At 38.8% G+C, this 22,312-nt stretch overlaps 1 protein-coding gene across 2 annotated transcripts; it reads right to left on the bottom strand.

Annotated features, from left to right (window-relative positions):
• Positions 1-325: 325 nt before the first annotated feature.
• gas2b (growth arrest-specific 2b) lies at positions 326-21,040 on the bottom strand. Of its 2 annotated transcripts, none has more exons than XM_077518280.1 (8): positions 20,897-21,040; positions 13,381-13,626; positions 13,071-13,180; positions 12,200-12,341; positions 9,691-9,754; positions 7,776-8,253; positions 7,567-7,674; positions 326-931 (listed from the first exon to the last, which is right to left on the bottom strand). In XM_077518280.1, exons 2-8 carry the CDS (start codon positions 13,595-13,597, stop codon positions 725-727), a joined length of 1,326 nt encoding a protein of 441 aa, XP_077374406.1. In that variant the 5' UTR covers positions 13,598-13,626; positions 20,897-21,040; the 3' UTR covers positions 326-724. The 2 variants fall into 2 exon arrangements, with proteins under 2 accessions (XP_077374406.1, XP_077374407.1); XM_077518281.1 differs by lacking the exon at positions 20,897-21,040 and adding an exon at positions 16,667-16,802.
• Positions 21,041-22,312: the final 1,272 nt, after the last annotated feature.

The raw sequence follows: 22,312 nt of genomic DNA, 5'->3' as shown, positions 1-22,312 counted from the left end.
AGCAGCACTTGTTTCAGTAGCACAGCTATTATTTTTTATATTTGTACCAATGCAATTCACTGCAGGTGCTTTGTGGTGACTGAAAAGACATAACAGACATGCATGATATCATTGCAGTTCATTTCAATATTAAACTGTCAATTTTCCTGATTTATTTTACTGAAATAAAAGACATAATTGCCAGTTTTCTAGTTTCCATTGTTTGTTTTGCTTCAAAATTCCAGGAATCTAGTGTCATGCGTGATGCTGGATGACTTTTTCTTTTTTTTTTTGCATCACATTGGCATTTTGTCGCTGAGCGCATGGTGCCATCTAGGGGGAGAAACTGATGATGTGTTTTTAGAATTTTAGCATGATAGCTGATTTCAACACTGAAGAAATGAAACGGCACATTTGAAGTTTAAGTGCAAGATATACACATAGATGTTTTGTATATAACATTTGTTTACATATTGTTAAATCTTAATGTCCAAACATAAAACGTGCATAACTTCCTTTGGACACTACGTCATCCAAACAGATTAATGAAGTAATTAACGCTTAATTTGGTATTTGATATTCAAATAAACAAAAAAAAATAAATCAAAATACTGTTGTACATAGGCCTACTCTCTGTAAATATAACCCTACTAAGCCAATATAAATTAACAACAATGGCGGTTATAAGTACAAAAACAAACAAACAAAAAAAGGACACGTTGGATAATAAAGTGTGTAGAACGATCTACTTCTTTCCACGGTAATGTGCGTTGACCACCATGTAGTTGTCAGGTGACATGTTCAAATCGAGGGGCTTGACTTTGTCCCGACCGCTCCTGATTTCAGATCTGCCCACCGGTCCTCCTCTGCAGGGGTCGTGTTTCTGTAAGTAGCTTAAAAAGGTCTCCCAGCCTCCACCCACACGCACCATCACGTGACGCTCATTCAGCATCTGTGACATAAAAAAAACAACAACTTAGGGTATGTCTTATTGCCACAATATTTAGAACACACACGCTTGCCAATCTAATATTTACAAGCTTCCCTTGCATTATATGAAGTTGTCGCCATGAAAGCCAAATGATAGCTTTGTCAAAATCTCATTAAACCAAATGAAAGAGCACCTCGTGCTGCCAGCTGAGCTCACACGACAGACTAATCCCTATATGAGCATGCATGCGCACACCAGCAGTGACGCACGAAGCTTCATCCGCACCCAAACCACGTAAGGTGCACTACATTTTCAATAAAAACCTGCAACCAGCCTTGGTGCGTGCGGGCAGCTGTTGCAGAAAGGCCCGCTGTCTCGGATTCCAAACATCCTTCACGGACAAGAAGCCCGAGCGATGAAAACCAACTGCTGCCATGGCAACTACTGCCACAATATGAAGCCAGGGCAAAAATTAAAGGGGGATTGAGATGAATCCATTGCACACACACAACTCCCAGGAGACATTAACATTCCCAGGAGGCCTTGCAAAGCGGGCCATTGTCCTGTCAGCAGTGTCCCACCCCCCTTCTTGGTTTATCGCCAATAAAACCTTCATTAAGGAAGCATTAAGAATGTGATCACACGAGCAGATATGCCCCCCGCCCCTCCTTCCCTCATGTTTGGAGCAGCGTGTCACACGTAGGCTATGGGATGAAAAATCAATGGCACACGCTCAGAATTAAGCAGCCGTGGAGGGAAGCCGAGCTAGACACGGTCTATCGCAGCTGACATGCTCCAGATTAAAATGTTCAGGTTGACAGGGGTCAAGTCTGACATTCTCACTCAACCAGTTTCCTGGTTTACAGCCAGTGGATGCCATTTACGCTGTTGTTCTTTCACAGCCTACTTTACCTTCAAATAAGGCTGGTATTGACACCAATACTGATCCTATATATATATTAGGAGTGTGATGATATTGCGATATCGCAATAAATCGTCATACTTTGTCTCCCGATCAATTATCAATAATCCTACGCCAAGTATCGATATTTATACACTCTAGGTGGAGCTCCTGATAAGAGTGGTGGGGAAATTTATGGAAGTCTTCAGGCGAAGAATGGTACAAAAATAAACTATTTTCTCATTGAAAAAATCCTCAGCTTATGGCTCGATTAGTTTTATCGTATATTATCGTGGACTTATTATCTGACCAATATATCAATAATCATGGTATCGTCATATTGCTATCATGAGTCTTGTATCGCATATCGTATCGTATCATGAGGTACCCAGAGTTTCCCACCCCTAATATATATTAGTGCTGTCAAACGATTACATTTTTAAATCAGATTAATTACATTGTAGAATTTTGATTAATCACGATTAAATCACTTAATTAAAAAGGCTTTTTTAATAAACATTTTTAGCCCGCCAAATTTGAAGAGCGCCTGTTCTGTGTTCGTTCTTTGACATTTAATGTTATGAGGACGTCTTCATCATTTTTTTTCACCCTCTTTTTCCAATCAGTTAATTACTTGCATAATTTAAAATGGAAAAAAAAATGACCCCTGTAGTTTGACATGAACAAATATTCTGAATGTCATACACAAATTATATTAAATGATTTAAAGTTAAGTTTATTGCTCAAACACAACATGAGCTACCTTTAATGTAACCATTCGCTGTCAATATAAAAGATCATCTGTGGTCAAAATTAATAGTGCGATTTATTTGTGTTAATATACGATTAATGCGATAATGTAAGGGGAAAAGTTGAAGGTCTTAGACTGGCCAAATCAATCACCGGACCTTAACCCAATAGAGCATGCATTTTACCTCCTGAACAGGAGACTTAATGCAGAATCCCCCACAGACAAACAAGAACTGAAAGAGGCTGCAGTAAAGGCCAGGAAATGTCAAATGAAGAATGCAACAGTTTAGTGAAGTCAACGGGTGGCAGGCCCGATGCAATTATTGCAAGTAAGGCTTATGCCACCAAATATCAAACGTTATTCACTTCAAATGAATTGCCTGTCCCAATACTTTTGCTGACTTGAAAAGTGGGTGCCTTTTAAACAACAGTTGCTCTCTCTCCTGAGTTGTTTAACACATCATAACACATAAATACCATGAACTAAAAGCAGGTTTTCTCAACTTTTGTCTCATATTCACCTCTTGATCTGACACCCAAATCTCTTCAGTATACAAAAACAAATAAATTGATCTTACCATTGCAAAAGTTTTAGAGGTGACTGTAATTTTAACATCTTTAGTGATTATTATCATTGATTGAAATAAATACAAGGGTCAAAAAACGAAGTGCTTTTCGTACTCATTTTTTTTTTTTGGGGGGGGGGGGGGGGTCAATTTCAGGCTAAGGAGCAGATGACGTAAGGCAATTTGACTTTCTGAAGAGACCCTATAGTACATTGAAGGTGTATTTTTTTTTTCCCCAAGCCATTTTGTGGCGGCTCCTGGAAGCCATGATGATCTTAGCATTTGAATGTGTTGACTAATGAGCAAGCCAGCTCTGCGTTTTTTAATTTTAGTCACCAAGGAAGGCTTCTTCGGAATCTGTACTTATCTGTATCTACTGTAGCTAGACTTATATTAGCAGATGCTAAAATGATCCAGTATAAAAAAAAAAAAAAAAAAAAAAAAAAAAAAATTAATAATAAAAAAAATTATATGTGCGTGTGCGTTTTTTTGTTTGTTTGTTTTTTAAAGAAATGTTGAGAATTCTCACATGGGCAGCTTTATTTGTGGGTCGGCAATAAAGCCATTTTCCCCTACATATCCCCCTACACTACAGTCTGCTACGTCTGCATCCTACAACGCATCTTCTGCATTCCCCTGAGTGCTCCCTGTTCGGCCCACTGACTCATCTTGTCCTGCTGAAAAATTCATGTGGGCTCACGTGACAGAAAAGGGATTTCAGCAACTGCCAGTAGGAGTCAGGCTTGAGCCAAATCTACAGCTTGTGAGACAGTGGGCCCAAATCCAATTTACAGTAATAGAAACAATTTGTTTGTGGGCATCTCAACATTATTGGACGAGTCATCGCGTGAAAATAAAATCAGACTTGGAATGCGCAAGTTTTCCTTCATTGCCACCTTGAGGTTGACATTTGTCATTTTGGAGAGAATGCTATAAAATGTGAAAGTCAAGGTCTCCTTACCTATATTTCTAATTACACTATGTCAACAATTACTCAAGCATAAAGAAAGTGAAAGATGAGGTCATTTCAGCCCACAAGGTTAAATGTAATACTGCTCAATTACCCAAACTCTTTCATTTCATCTGTCCATGAGTTTATCTTATTAGCAGATGTGATGAACAAAGAATGGACGTGGCATGATCTTGTGCGTGTCCTTTGTCCCAACGACACAGCCAGACGGTGTCCTGGCTACACAGCGTAAAGAGCGGAGTAAAAAGGAAAGCTTTCGTCTTTTTCAACAGCAAAGAATGGCTGAGCACTTCATGGCCACCATGATTGAATAGTCCCCCAAGGAAATAGACAGGTGGGGGAGGGCGGAGGGAAAGTTTACACATGAGGGGCCGTCATGCTCGGTAGCTCATTAACAAGCTGTCCGATTAAACCCCTCGCTAATGACTTTGTCTTGCAAATCAATAGTATGTGCTTGTTTGAAAGGTGTCCACACTTGGGGTCATCGTGGTGTTTGGTAATTGAGGTTTATGGTATGTTTCTTTCCACACTTGTCTTGGTGGCAGCTGTGCAACACAAGGTGGAGTCAGGATCAATGGGCTTCAGCAGTCCAGCAGCATAGTGTTTGTGTTGTCAAAAATTACTAGTATTTCAAATGATATTGGATTTGAGGCATTTTTAAATGGCTAAAATGAAGATAATAAAACACATGGGCAGAAGTCTAGCGCAATGAATTTGTGAAACTTTCTATTAGAGCTGTCAAACTATTAAATTTTTTAATCAGATTAATCACATTGTAGAATTTTGATTAATCACTGACTTAAAAAAGCTTTTTTTCCCAACATTTTTGCCCGCTGCACACGCTCATCCTGCTTTTTCTAATCAATTAATTATTTGCATAATTTAAAATGGGAAAAAATGACCTACCACATATGTAAACATTTATTAAATGCTTTACTTTAATGCATGTAATTATGTTTATTGCTCAAACTCCAACAGCAACCTTTAATGTAACCATCCACTGTCGGCTAAAAAGGATCATCTACGGTCACAATTAAAATTGTGATTAATCTGTGGTAGTACAATGATTAATGCGATAATTTTTTGTGATTAATTAATTAGTTAACACTTTAACTTTGACAGCACTACTTTCTATACAAAAAAGGTCCATACAAGCATAATCGAACAGGTTTGGTGTGGCAACATAACTCTTTGACCGCCAAAAACGTTTAATAACGATCAGCAAAATCACGATGTATGTCGCCATAAACGTTAAATGACATCAACTACATTTTTTATTTTATTTTATTTTTCTCAGTGCAACGTTTAAGTGCAGCGCTAACCGGTCAATGGGTTGTGGAATCAAAAACACTCTTAACTATGGCCAGCATCGATCAAAGTTTTTATTTTTTATTTTTTTATTTTTTTTATTATTTGTTTTTAAATAACGTGTGGCAGTAAAAAAGACAATGAAGAAAGTATTTTCCAGGAATTAAAAAAAATGCATATTATTATTATTATTATCATCATCATCATCATCATCATCATTATTATTATTATTATTATTATTATTATTATTATTATTATTATTATTATTATCCATCCATCCATCCATCCATCCATTTTCTTGACCGCTTATTCCTCACAAGGGTCGCGGGGGGTGCTGGAGCCTATCTCAGCTGGCTCTGGGCAGTAGGTGGGGTACACCTTGGACTGGTTGCCAACCAATTGCATTATTATTATTATTATTATTATTATTATTATTATCATCAAAGTAATGAAAAAAAACATTAAAATTCCATATCCAAGTGTAACACAATCACTATAGAAGTGAAACATTGGTGGGAGGGGCCAAATTAAATTCAGCTTAGGGCCCCATAAAGTTACTGCACTTAACTCACACACGTGTAGAACTGCATTGGCTAATTGGTCACCAGTGGAAACCCATTTAGTGGTTTGTTAATCTTAATGAAAGTCGCACTGACCAGCACGTGTTTAATTGGTAATCAATGCTGTCAGCCTCAGTCTGTTGAAAATAGAGACACTGTACATCCAATGGCAGAAATACAGGTGAGTTTTTTCATCTGAGACTTAATATGTATTTTCCTTATATAAAATCTTCCAAAATAAAGCATGTTTTTTTCTTCTTGTTATCACATGTGAGGGTGGAACCGTCATATAGTTTGATGGATCTTAGCAGGGGTGAAATAAATCATCCAGTATACAATGAGACGTCTCCCCGTTGACTCCCTAGGGAGCTGCCATTTGAACTGCACACAACAGCCATATCTTGGCAAAATCTACCTGAAAGAGGCACGTTTGTTTGAACTCTTAGCTGAAGGTCTGTGTACTGAATAAAATCATTGTCAGCCCAGTCTTATCCAGACCATTCGTTGCCAAGCAACCCTGACTCCCAGAAGGCCTTTCCTTGAGCCTTTGTATTGAAACATACAGGTGGTGAATGACTCAGGGAGGCTGAAAGGCACTAACATCTCTATCCTGGATAAAGGCAAATAAGCCAGTGATTCAACTTGCTGACACAAAGATGGATTCATTATATTTTTGAAATCATATTAGGCTCACACCTAAAAACAGACAATTTCAATGTTTACCATGAGCCTGTCTTACTTAGTATATAGCTTATGATGATTTTCAATAAGAATAAATCTAAAAACAAAACTAAAATCAATTGTCCACATTGTAAATCACATCAGAACAAAATTACAAACAAATTAAAATTGTATATGCAATACAAATAAAAAAAATGCAGTCAATTACATAAATAAACACAAATGTCCAAACATTGTGTCTAAAAATAAGTGATTGCTTTACCCCGTGTAGAAACATTTACAAAACTAGGTCTATGTGAGCACTTTGTCTTAGGCCACACCTCCCCTTGTCACTTTGTCTTGAAGAATAGCGACAAGACACAACTCGCAGAAGAGGAAGCTTGTCACCATCACTTTGTTGTAATGAAGCATTCAGATAATGGTTGAAATGCTTTTCAGTAGATGAATGACAATAAAAGCACCGTGTATTTTTATTTCTTGTCATCAAATTAGCCATATTAAATCATAATTACTCTGATGTCAAATGAAATGACACAAGGGTCACACATGAACTTCCTGTGCCTACCCTTTCCTTTAGTTACAATTAAATTTGTCAGGATTTATAAAAGTTGTTGCTGTTGTCTAGCATTTTTGTACTCTATTATGATTTCATTAATTGCAACATGAAGGAAGGAGGAACCAGTTAATCATAGTATGTTCAAAAAGCTTACTTGAGTTTGGGCCAGGGGCATATGGTGGTCATGATAAAAAAAATAAAATAAAATGAAAAATTGGTTGTGGGCAAATCAACTACATTAAGAAATACTAATACGAATTAGGTTATCTGCCAGTGAGTGGTTGTTATGCATTGCTCACTGACTATGACGTTTTAGTGGTGCATAAGTAAATAAAGAAATACATATAAGTATTGCAATTCTTACCCGTATATAAAGAACTTTTTCCCCCACACGATAACAGCTTTTCGGCTGCTTTTCAACAGGGAACTTGTTTGGACAGCTGCAGGGCGGATTTTCAATAATGTTTCTCACCTGATAGAGGTTAGACAGACGCAGGGTGTTAATGTAGTGCGGTCATGCAACAGACCCAAAGTAAGCAAGCTCAAAAAAGACGTTCCATCAATGAGACGTACAGTGTCATCCAAAATGTTGCTGGTGGACTTGCTGGAGTGACGGTTCAGGTTTGGTGGTCGTGAGGATGTGGGGGGTCTTGTTGCAATGGCCACCTGCGTTTGGCTTTTTGAGGCTGCAGATGTGCCAGTGGAGCACAAAGGGGTTTGTGTTGAAGCTGTGGTTGTGCAGAGTTGTGGAGCTGAGAGGAAGGGCTGCAGTGGGGATAAACATGTGGGCACTGAGTCTTCCGTGGCTGATGGAAGATCAGACGTGAGGGGCGTGATGTGGGCTTCAGAGAGGCAGATGGAGCTTGGAGTGAGGGGCACTGGTGGAGAAGGTGGAGGTGGGGTTGGGGGCTTGTTTGAATGGGATAGTGAGCAAAGCTCCGGGTTTGGAAAAAAGGAGAAAGGTAGTGGGGACAATAAAGAAGTACTCCGTCCCTCCTCCCTCTCTATCTCTCTCTCCAACTTCACCAGGCCTGGAGGCTCAACTCCGTACCTGAAAAGGTACAAATATGGTAATAATCATGAGGTCATTCAAAATAACAATATTTAGAAATGCTATATTATAAAAGAATGCTGTTGCATTACAGCAGCGGTGTTCAAACTATGGCCTCGGTGCCATTTGCGGCCCGCTATTCATTTTTCAGCGGCCCTTGACATGTCAAAACTAAATAAATAAATGTAAAATTTGGGGTAGGCAGTGTGAAGTGAGGGTGTCAATAAATTAAAAAAAATGCCACTACTACTTAAAAAGAATAAATGGTTTATACATGTTTATTTATGTATATATTTCTAAATACCGTATTTTCCACACTATAAGGCGCACCTCATTATAAGGCGCACCTTCAATGAATGCCATATTTTAAAACTTTTTCCATATATAAGGCATTACAGTAGAGGCTGGGGTTACGTTATGCATCCATTAGATGGTGCTGCGCTAAAGGGAATGTCAACAAAACAGTCAGATAGGTCAGTCAAACTTTATTAATAGATTACAAAACAGCTTTCTGACAACTCCATTCACTCCCAAAATGAATAAACAGCTGTTTTATTATTTTCTCTGAGTTAAAGCATTAGTATTAGCTAGCGATCCAAGATGGCGGGATCTTCTGCGCATGCGCGTCACCGATCGTGCAGGGTCACCGATAGCGTCTTGACAGCGAGACCTGTGGCGGCTCAATATTGATCCATATATAAGGCGCACTGGATTATAAAACGCAGGATTAGCTTTTGAAAAATTGAAGGCTTTTAGGTGCGCCTTATAGTCGTGAAAATATGGTAATCGGAGATATAAATAAACTATTTATGACCAAAATAAAATTTCTCTTCAAAACAAGGTTAAATAAAAGATTATTTTAGAAGGAAAAATAGTTCAGTCCACTTTCTGCTCTGTCAATATGTGTTTCATAAAGATATCAATAACCCTCAAGTAACTGTTTTTAAAAATGGCCATCTTACTACAGTTTGCTCTTGTTTTGATTCTGATTGTGGAGATTGGATTCGCTGCTGTTCAGTGCAGGGGTGGATCAAGTCTAGGCGGATACAGGACTGACGGCCACCCCCAAAATCTTAAAAATTTTAAAATTCAGTGTGCTTCATAAAGTAAAGTTGAAAATTTTTGAAGTGGCATCTTGCATTCTTTCATTTTTTGTATGTGGCCCGCAAACAAAAAAGTTTGGACACCCCCTACTTTACAGCTATGGCAGTGAACAACATAAATAACATGAAAACAATAACAAATAAACAACTTACATTTCCCAGTAATTAAAAAGCATCTGAATTCTCCTACATATATGTTGACTGCTTTGTTTATTCAATTACACGACCCCTTTTCATATTTTGATTCATTGTGTTATATTGTCACTTTTTTTTTTTTTTTTTTTTTTTTTTTTTTTTTTTAAAGCAGGAGCGTCATTTTGTCTGGAGCACTCACCTGGCGGCCATGCGTCCCAGTGCCATCAGGCACAGGCACACCTCCCGGGGTTGCTTATGGAGGACTTCACACAACACAAACAAAGAGGATGGATAGATGCAGACAGAGATAAATACAATATTGCTTTGACAAAAAATGCTTCCGGAGATAAATGTGTCTATGGCAGCGGGCGCATATTTTGTGAAGTGCTCTGTCTGTCTCCGTTATTCATCTCTCTCTTTGAGGTTGAGCTGGAATTCCTGTGGCCTTTGAATGCGCATCCGAGGGCATGAGGGCATGAATGCTTCATCTCCTTCTAGTCCACTACTTCCACATCAAACAAAGTGCCTACCTGGACCCAACAAAGCCAACAGCAGCATGAAGAAGGCGGTTAAGTCTATCTCAGTGCACACAATCAAATCTGCTGTTCGAAACAATCTCATTGATCTAGGTTACGAGAAAAGAATCATGTATAAACAACCAGCAACAACCATAGCATGACCTTTTTTTGATACTATTGCAGAATGTCTGGAATGGGAATTGGACACAAAGGAAGGCAAAGCAATCATTATATGAACTTTAATGGAACTCATTAAGTCAGCAAAGTGGCGAATGCCAGTTATACCTATCAGTATAACTGGTGAAAAAGAATGCTCATTTTCTTACCAAGAAGCAACTTCCCCTGTCCGGGGTCGCCACAGCAAGCCATTCATACAAGATGTTTGGTGTAGTTTACACCACATCTCAGTGTCCAAAGTCAACGGTCTTACCACTGATCTATATTAATTCAACTTCAACACACAAAACTGTGTAAAATGGCAACTAGCTTCAGTTCGTTACACCAAAATAATTAACCCATCCTTTGGTAAATGTAACCCAATTTCTGTGTATCACTAACAAGAATAAATAGCCCAAAGGAGGTTAACTCATTCCCTCCCAGCCATTTTCACAGAAGCAATCCTGTTCGCTCCCGGCTGTTTTACTGGATTTTGACTGATTTTACTAGGCCCACAGAATATTATGTTCTATTGCTATAAAAACATGGAACCTATAAAAAGAAAGATTAAAGTCTCCCGTATATTTCTATGTGTGTCCATTTTGCAGCAATTAGAATTTGAATATAGAGTAGCTAAGTTTAATAATTTTTCACAAATCTATTTAGAATTGTGAGTAATTGAGATTTTTTTTCAACATGGCCCTGGTTGATCTCCTTTGCTCTGTTCCCACCTGCTGGCCGTTTGTGTAATAACTACCATTTTTGCAACAGTTCTTTGCAGTTGAGAGGCTGCATCAACGCCTTCTGTATGCTCTAGCATAAAAAAACCAAAAAAAAACAAAACAAAACATAAAAACGTATAAATACGCCTTTGGGACACTATAATATATAAAATAAAACGTATTTATACGTTTTGGGAGCAAATGAGTTAATCAAGCACACGCTTGGAATTGTGGACTGCATTTACTAGCATTAATGGTCAACGCTAAATGTACTCAGTAAATTCTGCAATGTAAATTTGACTTGAATAGTGCCAAATTTGACTCTATGTAGATACGGACCAAATAGACTCAATTGTAGAGTAAACTTTGATTTATATTAGAAAGAGAGTAAAATTAAAAAATAAACAAATAAAATAAATACATAAATAAAACTGAATCAAGGGTTAAGGTTCAAACTCACAACCTCCAGCTTGGGAGACTGCCACAGTGCCACACTACCGCCTGAGCTATGACCCTCCTGCTTTGATTTTCTCCATGAGACCACAGATCGGCTTTGGTCAGGATTCCATGCAATCATAGAATCAGCTACAGCTGACATGAGAGATTTCCTAGCAGTGGCTCAGGGAGTAGATCGGCTGTCTCCCAAGCTGAAGGTTACTACCTTGAATCACTTTTATTATTTATTTTTATTTTGTACTCTAAAATTGAGTGTATTTGGTCCTTATCTAAGTAGAGTCAAATTGACTACAGAATTTACTGTGTACTATATACAGAGAATCCTCGCGTTACGGACAAGTTCAGTTCCTACGCTAGCGATGTAGTTTTGACGTAAGTTGTATTTCACAGTTTAAGTTGATATTTACATCAAATTACTTATGTAGACTAATTTTAAAAAATATATTTGCGCAACCTGGGAGATGGCGGAACCAATATTTCGTGTTTCCGCACGGACATTCATTGCTGACGGATGAGCTGATGGAAACACGAAAATGTGTCGCGCCTGATGGCGAGCTGACCTGCTCGATGGACATCCATTGCTGAAATAATTTTAAAATGGTGTGATTACTGTGGGAAATTAACGAAAAAGATGTAAGTAACTCGAGGACTCCCTGTATCTTGCTCAAGGATACTTAAGGAAACAAGGATACAAATACATATATATTTGTTACTGGCTCATTCATACTAATACATAGGTTATAGTATCATTTACAATGGAAGCAAATTAGCCCATTTGTACAGTATGTGAACTCAAAAGCTCTCTCAAGAGTGCTTGTAAATAACCAGGAATTTTTTTTATTGCCAAATAGCTCACCCAAATCCTCAGATTCGAAAAGGTGGGCCCTGTCGACGCCAATCTTGCGGCACCAGTAGAGGAAGTTAGCGGTGTTGTCTCGGGCAAAAAATGAACCTGAAGTTGCATCAGCTCGCCAGTGGATCACTCTCTTGGTGAAGGGCTGCACACAAAATCACATACAGTAAGTAGAAAACACACATTCAAGTAACTCATTTGCTCCCAATAACGTATAAATACGTTTTTTAAAAACGTGTCCCAAAGACGTATTTATATGTTTTTTTTTGTTTTTGTTTTTGTTTTTTTTTGTTTTTTATGCTAAAGCATACAGAAGGTTTTGATGCAGCCTCTCAACTGCAAAGAACGGTTGCAGAAAAGGTAGTTATTACACAAACGGCCAGCAGGTCGCAGCAGAGCAAAGGCGATAAACCAGGGACATCTAGAAAAAAAGCTAAATTACTTCCAATTTTAAATAATTTGTGAAAACTGATGAAACTTAGCTCTCTTCTAATGCTAATTGCTGCAAAACGGAAACAGATAGAAACATACTTTTTTTTTTTTCCTGATGAGAGACATTAATCTTTTTTTGATAGGTTCTGTGTTTTTATAGCAATAGAACACAATATTCTGTGGGCCTTGCAAAATCAGTCAAAATTCAGTAAAACAGCCGGGAGCGAACGGGATTGTTTCTGTGAAAATGGCTGGGAGTGAAAGAGTTAAAAAAAAAAGCCATATTGTCTTGATTGATTGTATTTTTGTGGGGCAAATGATAGTGTCAGAGAAGAGTAGATTATAATTTTAAACATTTTACGTGTCATACAGTCTTAATTGGCACTATTGTACTTTCTATCTATAGCCTAAAGGGTATAATAATTTGGTTCTGTTTCAGCACCTTTCCCTTACTGCTGTGGCTCATTTTTTCCTGGAGAAACTGGGCCAGTTGACAAAGAACAACGCCATTGTCCAGTCGGTCCATTAGAGTGTCAGCAGTGATGTCCACACCTACACACAAACACACGTACAAAGTACTACTCATACAGGTACTCCTTTCCTTTGAAATTGTTGAGAGAGAGAGAGAGAGAGAGAGAGAGAGAGAGAGAGAGAGAGAGAGAGAGAGAGAGAGAGAGAGAGAGAGAGAGAGAGAGAGAGAGAGAGATGCTTTTGGCTTCACAGCGTCTACATGTAAATGTAAATAATCTCACCCATGATGGTGTTGAGCCAAAAAGCCAGATCTTCTTTCATAGGCAGCAGGCTGGCATCATGGCGGTACGGTAGCCACTGGTTGTACTCCTGAGGACTGTCAAGACCTGGGCCGCAGTGGCGATACTTCTGGCTGAGGAGACAGCTCATCCCCAACCCGGTCAGCTGGCTCACAGGACTCTCAGCACTCCTGTTCATTGATTCCACTTCACCATCCATGCTTCTGCTCTGATCAGCTTTGACAAGTCCTACAAAGGAAACTTTTCAGTTTTAGTCTGTTGTTGACACATCATGACCAAGCAGCTTCGGAGGTTTGATGCCTTGCTCATGGGCATGTTAGTGATGATCTGGATTTTTTGACAAGTTTATATGAGTGCACCTTAATCATTCATCAAAGTGGTTGAAATAGAATATAAGTAGGGATGGGCGATGACCAAGGTTATTTTAGTTAACGAAAACTAACAAAAAAACTCAAACCAAAATTCAAAAAACGATTTCATTAACGAAATTTAAATTGACATTTTTTGAAAGTGTGTCACACAGAAGTGACATCATCTAGCAGCAGCCAATAGAAAAGCACTTTCAGATGACGTCGCTCCAAGGCAACAATTTTGCATGCTTGACTTTTGCCTCCAATGGCTCGGCTCGGCTGCTTTTTCAAAATGCAACTCTAGGTAAGAAATGCGTTACTTTTTTTTCATTGTGGGAATGCTGAAAGCATTCCACATATGTTATTCGGATGTTTATTCTCCTCACATTTTTGCCGAAAAAAAACCTCCCACATAATACTTTACTCCGTTCAATTTTCAACTTGCTTCAAAAATTCACGCATTCCAGGGTATATATATCGTCTGATTCCACGTTACTTACAGTACTCGCACAATTTGACTTTAAATATATCAACTTTTCTCCATTCATTTCAATGGAACTGACATTGAACTTTTTCTAAGTCCCACTTGCCACGCCCACTTCCTCATTACCAGCTCTCGGATTTCTGCTCAGTTCTTTTTATTCATTTATCTTTCATCTTCAATTAAAATGTAATTTTTACATAATTTATATTTCAATTTACTTTAAAGCTTTCATCGTAGCATTCAGCTATTGGCATTCAGCTTTCAGCATTCCCACGCAATTTCTCCAGAAATTGCACTTAGTCTAGTTTTACCACGGTGTTCATTAAATATTGTACACAAGTAATAGGCCTACACTTAAAAAAAAAAAGAAAAGAAAAGAAAACTAATCCTGAAACTAACTAAAACTAAGCATTTTTGAAAAAAATAAAACTAATAAAAACTAACAACCACCCTGAAAAATAATTAAAACTAACCAAAAAAAACAAAACAAACTCAAAACGAAATCAAAATTAATCAAAATTAAAATTCAAAAATTCCAAATTCCATCTATCGTAATGGGCTGATACCCGTCCTTATTTCAACATATTGGTACAGTTTGTGGCCATTTTACATTTTGAACTAGAAATAAGAAATTAGAAGAATAGAAAATTGCTATTTGGATGTAATTTTAAGAGAAAATCCTGTATTATATAGGCTATACACAAGTCTTTCTAAATTAGTTGTCATTGTTTCTTGGAGGAAATTATGTGAATCAAAAGTACTAGTGAGTGGTTCTGAACATCCCTAAATATAAGAAAAAGGTCTTGAGCTGCAATGCTTCGCCAATCTGCTGGCGCTCGTGCACGGCTCATTTGTCATGTTCCCAGAGAAGCCTCCGTCATAAATCTCAGCCCCATGCAGAGACACGCTCTGTCTGCTGGGAATACAGTACTCACTAGTCACACGGAATCGGGACAAAACCATACTCGGTTCGTAGGTTTGTTGACATACGGTTGACAAAGGCCACCCAGGTCTGTGTCTCTCTTTTTTTAAAGTCAAATTTGGAACCTCATTTTAGATATCTAAAGTGGAATAATCACTTGTTATGCAGATGCAGCATCACATCTGTTTTTTAAGACATTTGTAGCTCAAACCAGCATCACTACATGATCAAATAGGAAGATAAACAACACACATAAGAACAGTGTCAGGAAATTCCAGCTGAAAAGAGAGCATCCTTGCGTGTGTGTGCGAAGTAGACTAATTTCCACACACACTAAAACACAAACGTGAAGATGTAGGCAGTGGCTGTAACATGAACTTTGTGAAAGAACCTTTTTGTAAACACGCGGTGCAGACTTGGGACAGACGCGGGGGTATGGGAAGGGCCGTCGTGCCAAGTCGGAGGCTGCTTTATTGGTTGACCAGCGCGCCATGAGAGCTCGTGTCTCTAACAAAACATCCAGGTGAGAAAATCACACCTGTACTCCAGGATTACTCTGCTGGGAAAGGTCACCCGCTGGCTTGTCTTTGAGACACTAGCAGCCTTTATGCTCCAGCAAAGCTCAAGGTGCATGTCTGTAAAGACAACACACATGAGCGAAGCTTTATACTTGAGCTTGAGTGACATTTCCTAAGCTTTAATTGTGCTTTCAGTCCAAGCTCCAGTCGTGAAACAGCTGCAATTACATACATTGAAATATGGCAGCAAATGGATCTTAAATTAGCAAAGCCAAATTTTGCCAGTTGAATAAATTCACACAAAAGCAGTCTGTCATTGATCTTATGTCCACTGAAAGCCTGTAAGACAGAATGTATGTCACCTGGGCAGCCACCTCATGGCTTCCACTGACTTACTTCCAAACTAAATAAACCTGTTATCAACACAGGATGGAGAAGGTCGATGGCCCGTTGCCGCTCTGTGGGTGGCTTTCAGCTTTGAGTGTGCAGCCTCAGTGGAATACAACCACAAGTTAACTTCGTCCTTTGTTCCTTTTTTACTGAAAGGTAAAACTCAAATAAACAAAAATGCCTCAAACAGTCTCTTCTTTGTTCCAACTATTCATCTCTCGTGAATCAACCAACTGAAGTCCAAGTGGGTCAAAACTGAGACACAACATGAACAGACTACCTTCCCAACAAAGAATAATGAAATGCCATCAAACATAATTATTCTGATTCAAGCAGTCTTTTTGCACACACAATATTAATTTAAAGCTATGTAATACTACATTTAAAACCTGACTAACACATTTGAACATTGTACGCAAGTAATTTAATAATGAGACTACAATTGACTTAAAAAGTTTCAATTTCACTACTTTGTACACTCAGAATTTTGAAAAAAAAAAAAAACAAAACCTCTACATCCTTTCACTCAGTTTTTGCTTCCATTAGCACCATCACTACTAACAGCATTATGAAAACATTAAATTGGAAAGACCAATGTACTTACAAAAAGTGCTGATAGTAATCACAGATGGAGTTCACTGAAGGTTGACCTCTTCATCCAAATTTGTTCCCAATTTTCCCCGTAGTGCACACACATGACTTGGATCCGACGGTCACGGCCTCGCTCTGCCTCACAGGCGGGGTTGCAACTCTCGGCAGAGTTCTTACAACTTGCAACTGGTGGTGTCATCTTACACCACTTCCATCCACACTCATCTCAGCATATGAAGGTTTCTTTTCTCCCTAGGAAAAAGTTCAGACTATAGCAAGAGGTATATTCTTATTAGCTATAGCTATTTAATTTATCAAACATTACCTTATTATTTGTTCTTAGTTTGTGAATGCAGACTCTTCACTAGTATATGTCTAGGGCAGTACTATGGTTGGATTTGTCAGGTGCATTATCACGTTTTTGTTCCCACCTAGTGGTAGTTTATGCAAATACATTATAGTAAATTGTGTCATATTCTGGAGGTTGGATCCCAAAGCGCAAACACAAATAAGATTTTAATTCTTTATTCACACAACTTAACTAAAAGAAAAACAACGAGAATGCATCGAGAATCACGAGACGCCAAGCCCCCTTGGGCTGCAGAGATGCACAGAGGAACAGCAGGTAATAATCCGACAAACACACACACTTCGATCTGATTGGTTGTGGCTAGACATGTGGGTAACAGGACTGACATGGAATTATCTGATTGGCTGTTGACAAGGTAACGGGATTAAAGATTCTTGACATCACATAACAACAGATAGCCTAAAACCAGTTGAAACTAGGTGCTAGTTACATCAGTTCAAAACAGACACTTGACCTCACGGTCATGAACGCAACTTAACAGGACATGAACTCAAACTTAACCCTGGCGTGACCCAGACATGACAAATTTGAAACAAAACTGACATTCTGTCAAATGCAAACTCCCCTTCTAACATGAAATGTAATGTCTCTTTTTCTAACTTCACAAACCAGCACACCAATAAAGTCATCATCATACCATTTTGCCAAACCTGGTTATTCCTACACCCACCTTCATTTCTATGAAGGAGGACACTTAGGCCCAGTATCAATACCCACACTACACCCTACGCTCTTCAATGAAGTGTTCACTTAATTAATAGAGGTGCACAAAGTGTTGGAGAGCGCAGGTTACAAGCGTGAGAAAACTGTACAATTGGGACAGTTATATGATGTCATCGAGTTGCGCCACTGCGCAGCATTCAATTGCGGCAGCGTTTGTTGTTTTGGAAATGTTGCTGTTTAACATTATATCAAAACTGCAGTAAAGTAGTACTAAAGTAAAAACCCCAGTTGATGGCAGCTATGGCTCCATGCCTGGATTTGTGAAGCATTAATTTGCGACCCCTGCATGACCTGAGGCGCATGTGCACAAGGTCACTAAGTACGGCAACTGCACTAGGGCAAAATATGTAGGTTACGTTAAACTTCGATTAAAATAAAACATACAAATACAATACGAATAATACTTTGATACTTACTAAAAACGTGCCGCCCTCTAAAGCTCAAAAATTGAATTACACCTAACACTGTATAAATAGAGCAAAATGGAGTATCAACTGTACAAAAAAAAAACGTAAAATAGCGAGATTGATGTGATAGAGGGAGAATTTACTGTACCGTACACCAATTTCATGACCAACCTAGAGTGAAGCTAACTTTTCCTGCTGAGAACCCCCATTGTTCAGGACATTTTAAGTTACAGACCAAATCTTGAAATGGGTGATCAGTAATGATGTCATAGATGTAGGCCTACTACACACAGAACAAAATATTTCATGGTTTAATTCATGATTTGAATTGAATACTACATATTCCATCTTAGGAAATTACATTACATTTTCAAACAATTTATAAAAAAATGTATATTTAATATAGAAATGAGATGGGAATTGGCCTTCTGAAAAGAACATTTTGAAGTAACGAATGTGTATAAAATAAGAATTTTCACTTTTTGAATTGAGCAACTGAAATACTTTTCTAAGATATTCTAATTGATTGGGGTGAGATACTGTACAGTTATATATAGTGTGGGCGAATGTCTTTGTGCTCTGTCGCTCAGGTGTGACTGCTGGTTCATTTGCAGCCCTCGTCCCAAGGGAGAGGTCCCCCCTCAAACCCCCGTCCTCCTGAAGTGTGTCTCCTTCCTGCTAATCTGCATGCAGAGCAGCACTGTTATGAATATGAATGAGTGTTAGTTTGGATGTCCTTCAACCTATAATTCAACCTTACATGGAAAACACCAGGAGAATTCCGGTTCAGTGAACATTATTTATTCGAACAGCAGACTCAACATGTTGCAGAAGGTAAATTATCATGGCGAAAAGACTAAAAATATGCTAAAATAATTCAACAGTGAGAATAATAGCATTTTTTAATTCAATAATCTTGGTGGTGAAAGTGACTACACTGGATAATTTATCTGGTTATGATTTAAAAAAATAAATAAATCTTTGTGCTCCACCTTCTCTTGACACAAAATTTGAAGGGTCACATTGTTAGCAGGCAGTCCCTCCGTGAGGAAAGGATTCAATTAAAACAATGTCACAGCAACATAATGATGACCAGCACACGCATGACAGATGGCATTACAGGTTGCCAAGACAACAAAGCCCCTTTTTGCCCCCCACTACATTGGCGGTGGGGGATCGATAATGCCGCACGAGGCACCATGTGCTGTGTACCACTCAAATTGGTCCCTTGGGTCAAGAGGACCTGAGGCCTATCAGATGGGGGACACACATATTAGAGACTCACAAGTGTTTTATCTTTCTCTCAGATTAAAGCAGATATCATTGTGAGGTGGGATGAGATGCTCATATATATATATATATATATATATATATATATATATATATATATATATATATATATATATATATATATACACTCTGAATTGTCTCTCGGTGTGCTTGTGAGTGTGGATGGTTGTTTGTCTCCGTATGTATATGTATTTTTTAAAATATAAAGTACAGTATTGTAAAATGCTATTTTCCTTTAATGATACAATTTGGAGGGGGTGGGGGGTTCTGGTGGGGATGCAGGCATCCGTTAATTTCAATTGGTAAAGTTCATTTTATACAAGTGATTTGAGTAATGAGTGCGGTCTCAGAACAAATTAAACTCTTAATTCAAGTGACAACTGTATTTTTCATTATTACAGGGAAATGTACTTTTTGTCATAAAATACATGACATGCAGCTTTCCCGACAAAAAAATGTATTTTCTTGCATTCATTATATGGTATTGAATTGCTCCTTGCAACACAAAGCCTCAGCAATATGTGCATATAATGATGTGAATTCTTCATAACATAGTGAGTATAATACTGCATATTATGAGAAAATACTTCCCTTTGCCACACTTCCCCTCCAAGGACTTTAACTCATTGCGTCCTTTGTCGTTTGCGTCATTTTAATTACCACTGATCATTCCTGCAGATTATTAAACTTGCTGCCAGTGGGCGTTCATATAAAAGACCAGCTAATAATATGTCAGCCACTTCTGACTAATGGATGCTCGCTACCTCAGCTCAGGCTCGCAGTGGCAGGGGGTCAGTAGCTGCAGGCTGGACTTTTTCTTTAATTAAGCTACCTGCCACATGGAGGACCAAATGTTGCACCAGAACAAAACCACAGACATGGAAAAGTGCAGCTACCTTTAACTCTACTGTCAAGCACAATATATTATTATTGCAAATATACAGAAAGTATTCCCGTTGTGTAATTATTTTTATTGCAGTGTCAACTTGTGTCCACCAGGGAGCAGCATAGCTACTAATTCACGTGTACAACAACAACAAAATACGGGGTGGGGAGGATAAGGAGGAGCCGTCTTTCCATTTAATGGAGTGGATAGCTAGCTCCATTGTGTAGTCATTTTATTCATCTGGCTTCAGAGGCAACACACAAAAGGAAAGCTGTCTAGAATGAAACCCTACACGTCTAAATTAATGCAAACGGCAGATGGATCTCCTTTTAATGCCAACTCAAGGGCATACCTGCATTTTAAGGTGCATTTCAATACCTGTATGCCGATGCAGCTCCATGGCAACCCAACAATAGCTTGATGCACTTGAAAAGCTTCCGTCAGATGAGGACGGCTGGGCTCCCCGGGCCATTTGTCTCTCTGTCACCGTGATTCCAATCAGCAGGATTTTTAACAAGATTACCAGCAGCGAGTGAAAGCAATGGAGTAGCAGTGTAATGTAATTACCAAGTGATAGAGTGCCTCAGACGTCTGTTATCACCGTCCAGTCGCTTAACCTCTGTCAGCACGTGAAGGATCACAACCTCACTCTCAAATGATGACAAGCCTTCATGGCGCGGCGTGGCGGCCATTATTGTAAGCTCTGCACTATCAGTCAGGTTTTCATCGCATTGTGTCAACGCTTGAATATTGCTGGGATGCATAGAGGGGGAAAAAAAAGATGAACCTTGAACCCCGTGTTGTCTCTTGACAACCACAGTTCTCGCTTTTACATCCTCCCAGCACTAGTCGCCATAGCAACTCATGGACATTTTAGAATGACAGACAAAAGAAAAAAAATGAAAAAGAAATAGTCAAGGATTTTCTCTCTTTACAGCATAGCCATGATGTGTTTGAGTTTAAGCATAGTTTCTTTGCTTATCCTCTAAAAATCAAGAAGCTTTTTACGTCAGCTGCCCACCATCATACTATTAATTATTCAAGCGTGTCCAAGGTGAGAATGACAAGATTTCTCACATTCACTTCTATTCTATTCTATTCTATTCTATTCTATTCTATTCTATTCTATTCTTGCATGTTACCATTATTTACTTTGAGCTGCAGATGATATGTAATGAAAGACGTTGTGTTTGTTTGTGTTATACAAGAACTTCATTTTAGTGTAGAGTCCTGGCAGGTTGCGAACAATTTGTGATACAGGCACCAAGCAGAAACTAATTGACAGCTAAACAAAATAAAGGAGTGAATTGACAGGTCTGCGATTGGCTGGCAACCAGTTCAGGGTGTACGGCGCCTACTGCCCGAAGCCAGCTGGGATAGGCTCCAGCATCCCGCGACCCTTGTATGGAATAAGCGGTTAAGAAAATGGATGGATGGATGGATGGATGGATGGATGGATGGATGGATGGATGGATGGATGGATGGATGGATGGATGGATGGATGGATGGATGGATGGATGGATAAATTGACAGGCGGCTTATATGAAGCGAACAGCATTACAAACATCCCGTTTAGTTCTGAGTGGGAAAACAAGCCGTGGGCAATGATAGGTGGAACATGGCAGCCAAGTGGAAAAGAACAAGAAAGTTTTGAAAAACGGACAGCGTGTGACTCATGCGCTCCATCATTGAGATGTAGCGTCTCTGCAGTGCGTGAGTCACCATGCAGCAGTCGCCCAGCAAGGGACAAGCACGAGGGAGGGAGCGAGTCGAGGAGCGGAGCCGATAACAAAGGACGCTGATGTGATGAAAAAGTCAGTGATCTTATCCTATGCTATCGTCACATTCACATAGCGTTTGTTTCATGGAGACGTCATGCTGATTCTCATGCTGAAAGGAAAGCGCATGCACAGAAATGTTTGCAAAATTATGAAGAAAGAAATGTCATTTATTTCTTGAATCTGGAAATGATTAAATCCATTT

This window comes from Festucalex cinctus, chromosome 4, assembly GCF_051991245.1.
Source record: "Festucalex cinctus isolate MCC-2025b chromosome 4, RoL_Fcin_1.0, whole genome shotgun sequence".
Classification (NCBI taxonomy): Eukaryota; Metazoa; Chordata; class Actinopteri; order Syngnathiformes; family Syngnathidae; genus Festucalex; species Festucalex cinctus.
The sequence above is the reverse complement of the archived record's forward strand: the minus strand, read 5'-3'. Positions and strand labels throughout refer to the sequence as shown.

Bases quoted from the DNA above. Each gene is read 5' to 3' on its own strand.
- gas2b (XM_077518280.1), bottom strand. From the start codon at position 13,597: ATGGATGGTGAAGTGGAATCAATGAACAGGAGTGCTGAGAGTCCTGTG. The intron at 9,755-12,199 runs GTGAGCTATTTG...TGTTGTGTGAAG, and splicing joins TTTCGAATCTGAGGATTTGG to TCCTCCATAAGCAACCCCGG. The intron at 7,675-7,775 runs GTACGTCTCATT...AACCTCTATCAG, and splicing joins GCAACATTTTGGATGACACT to GTGAGAAACATTATTGAAAA.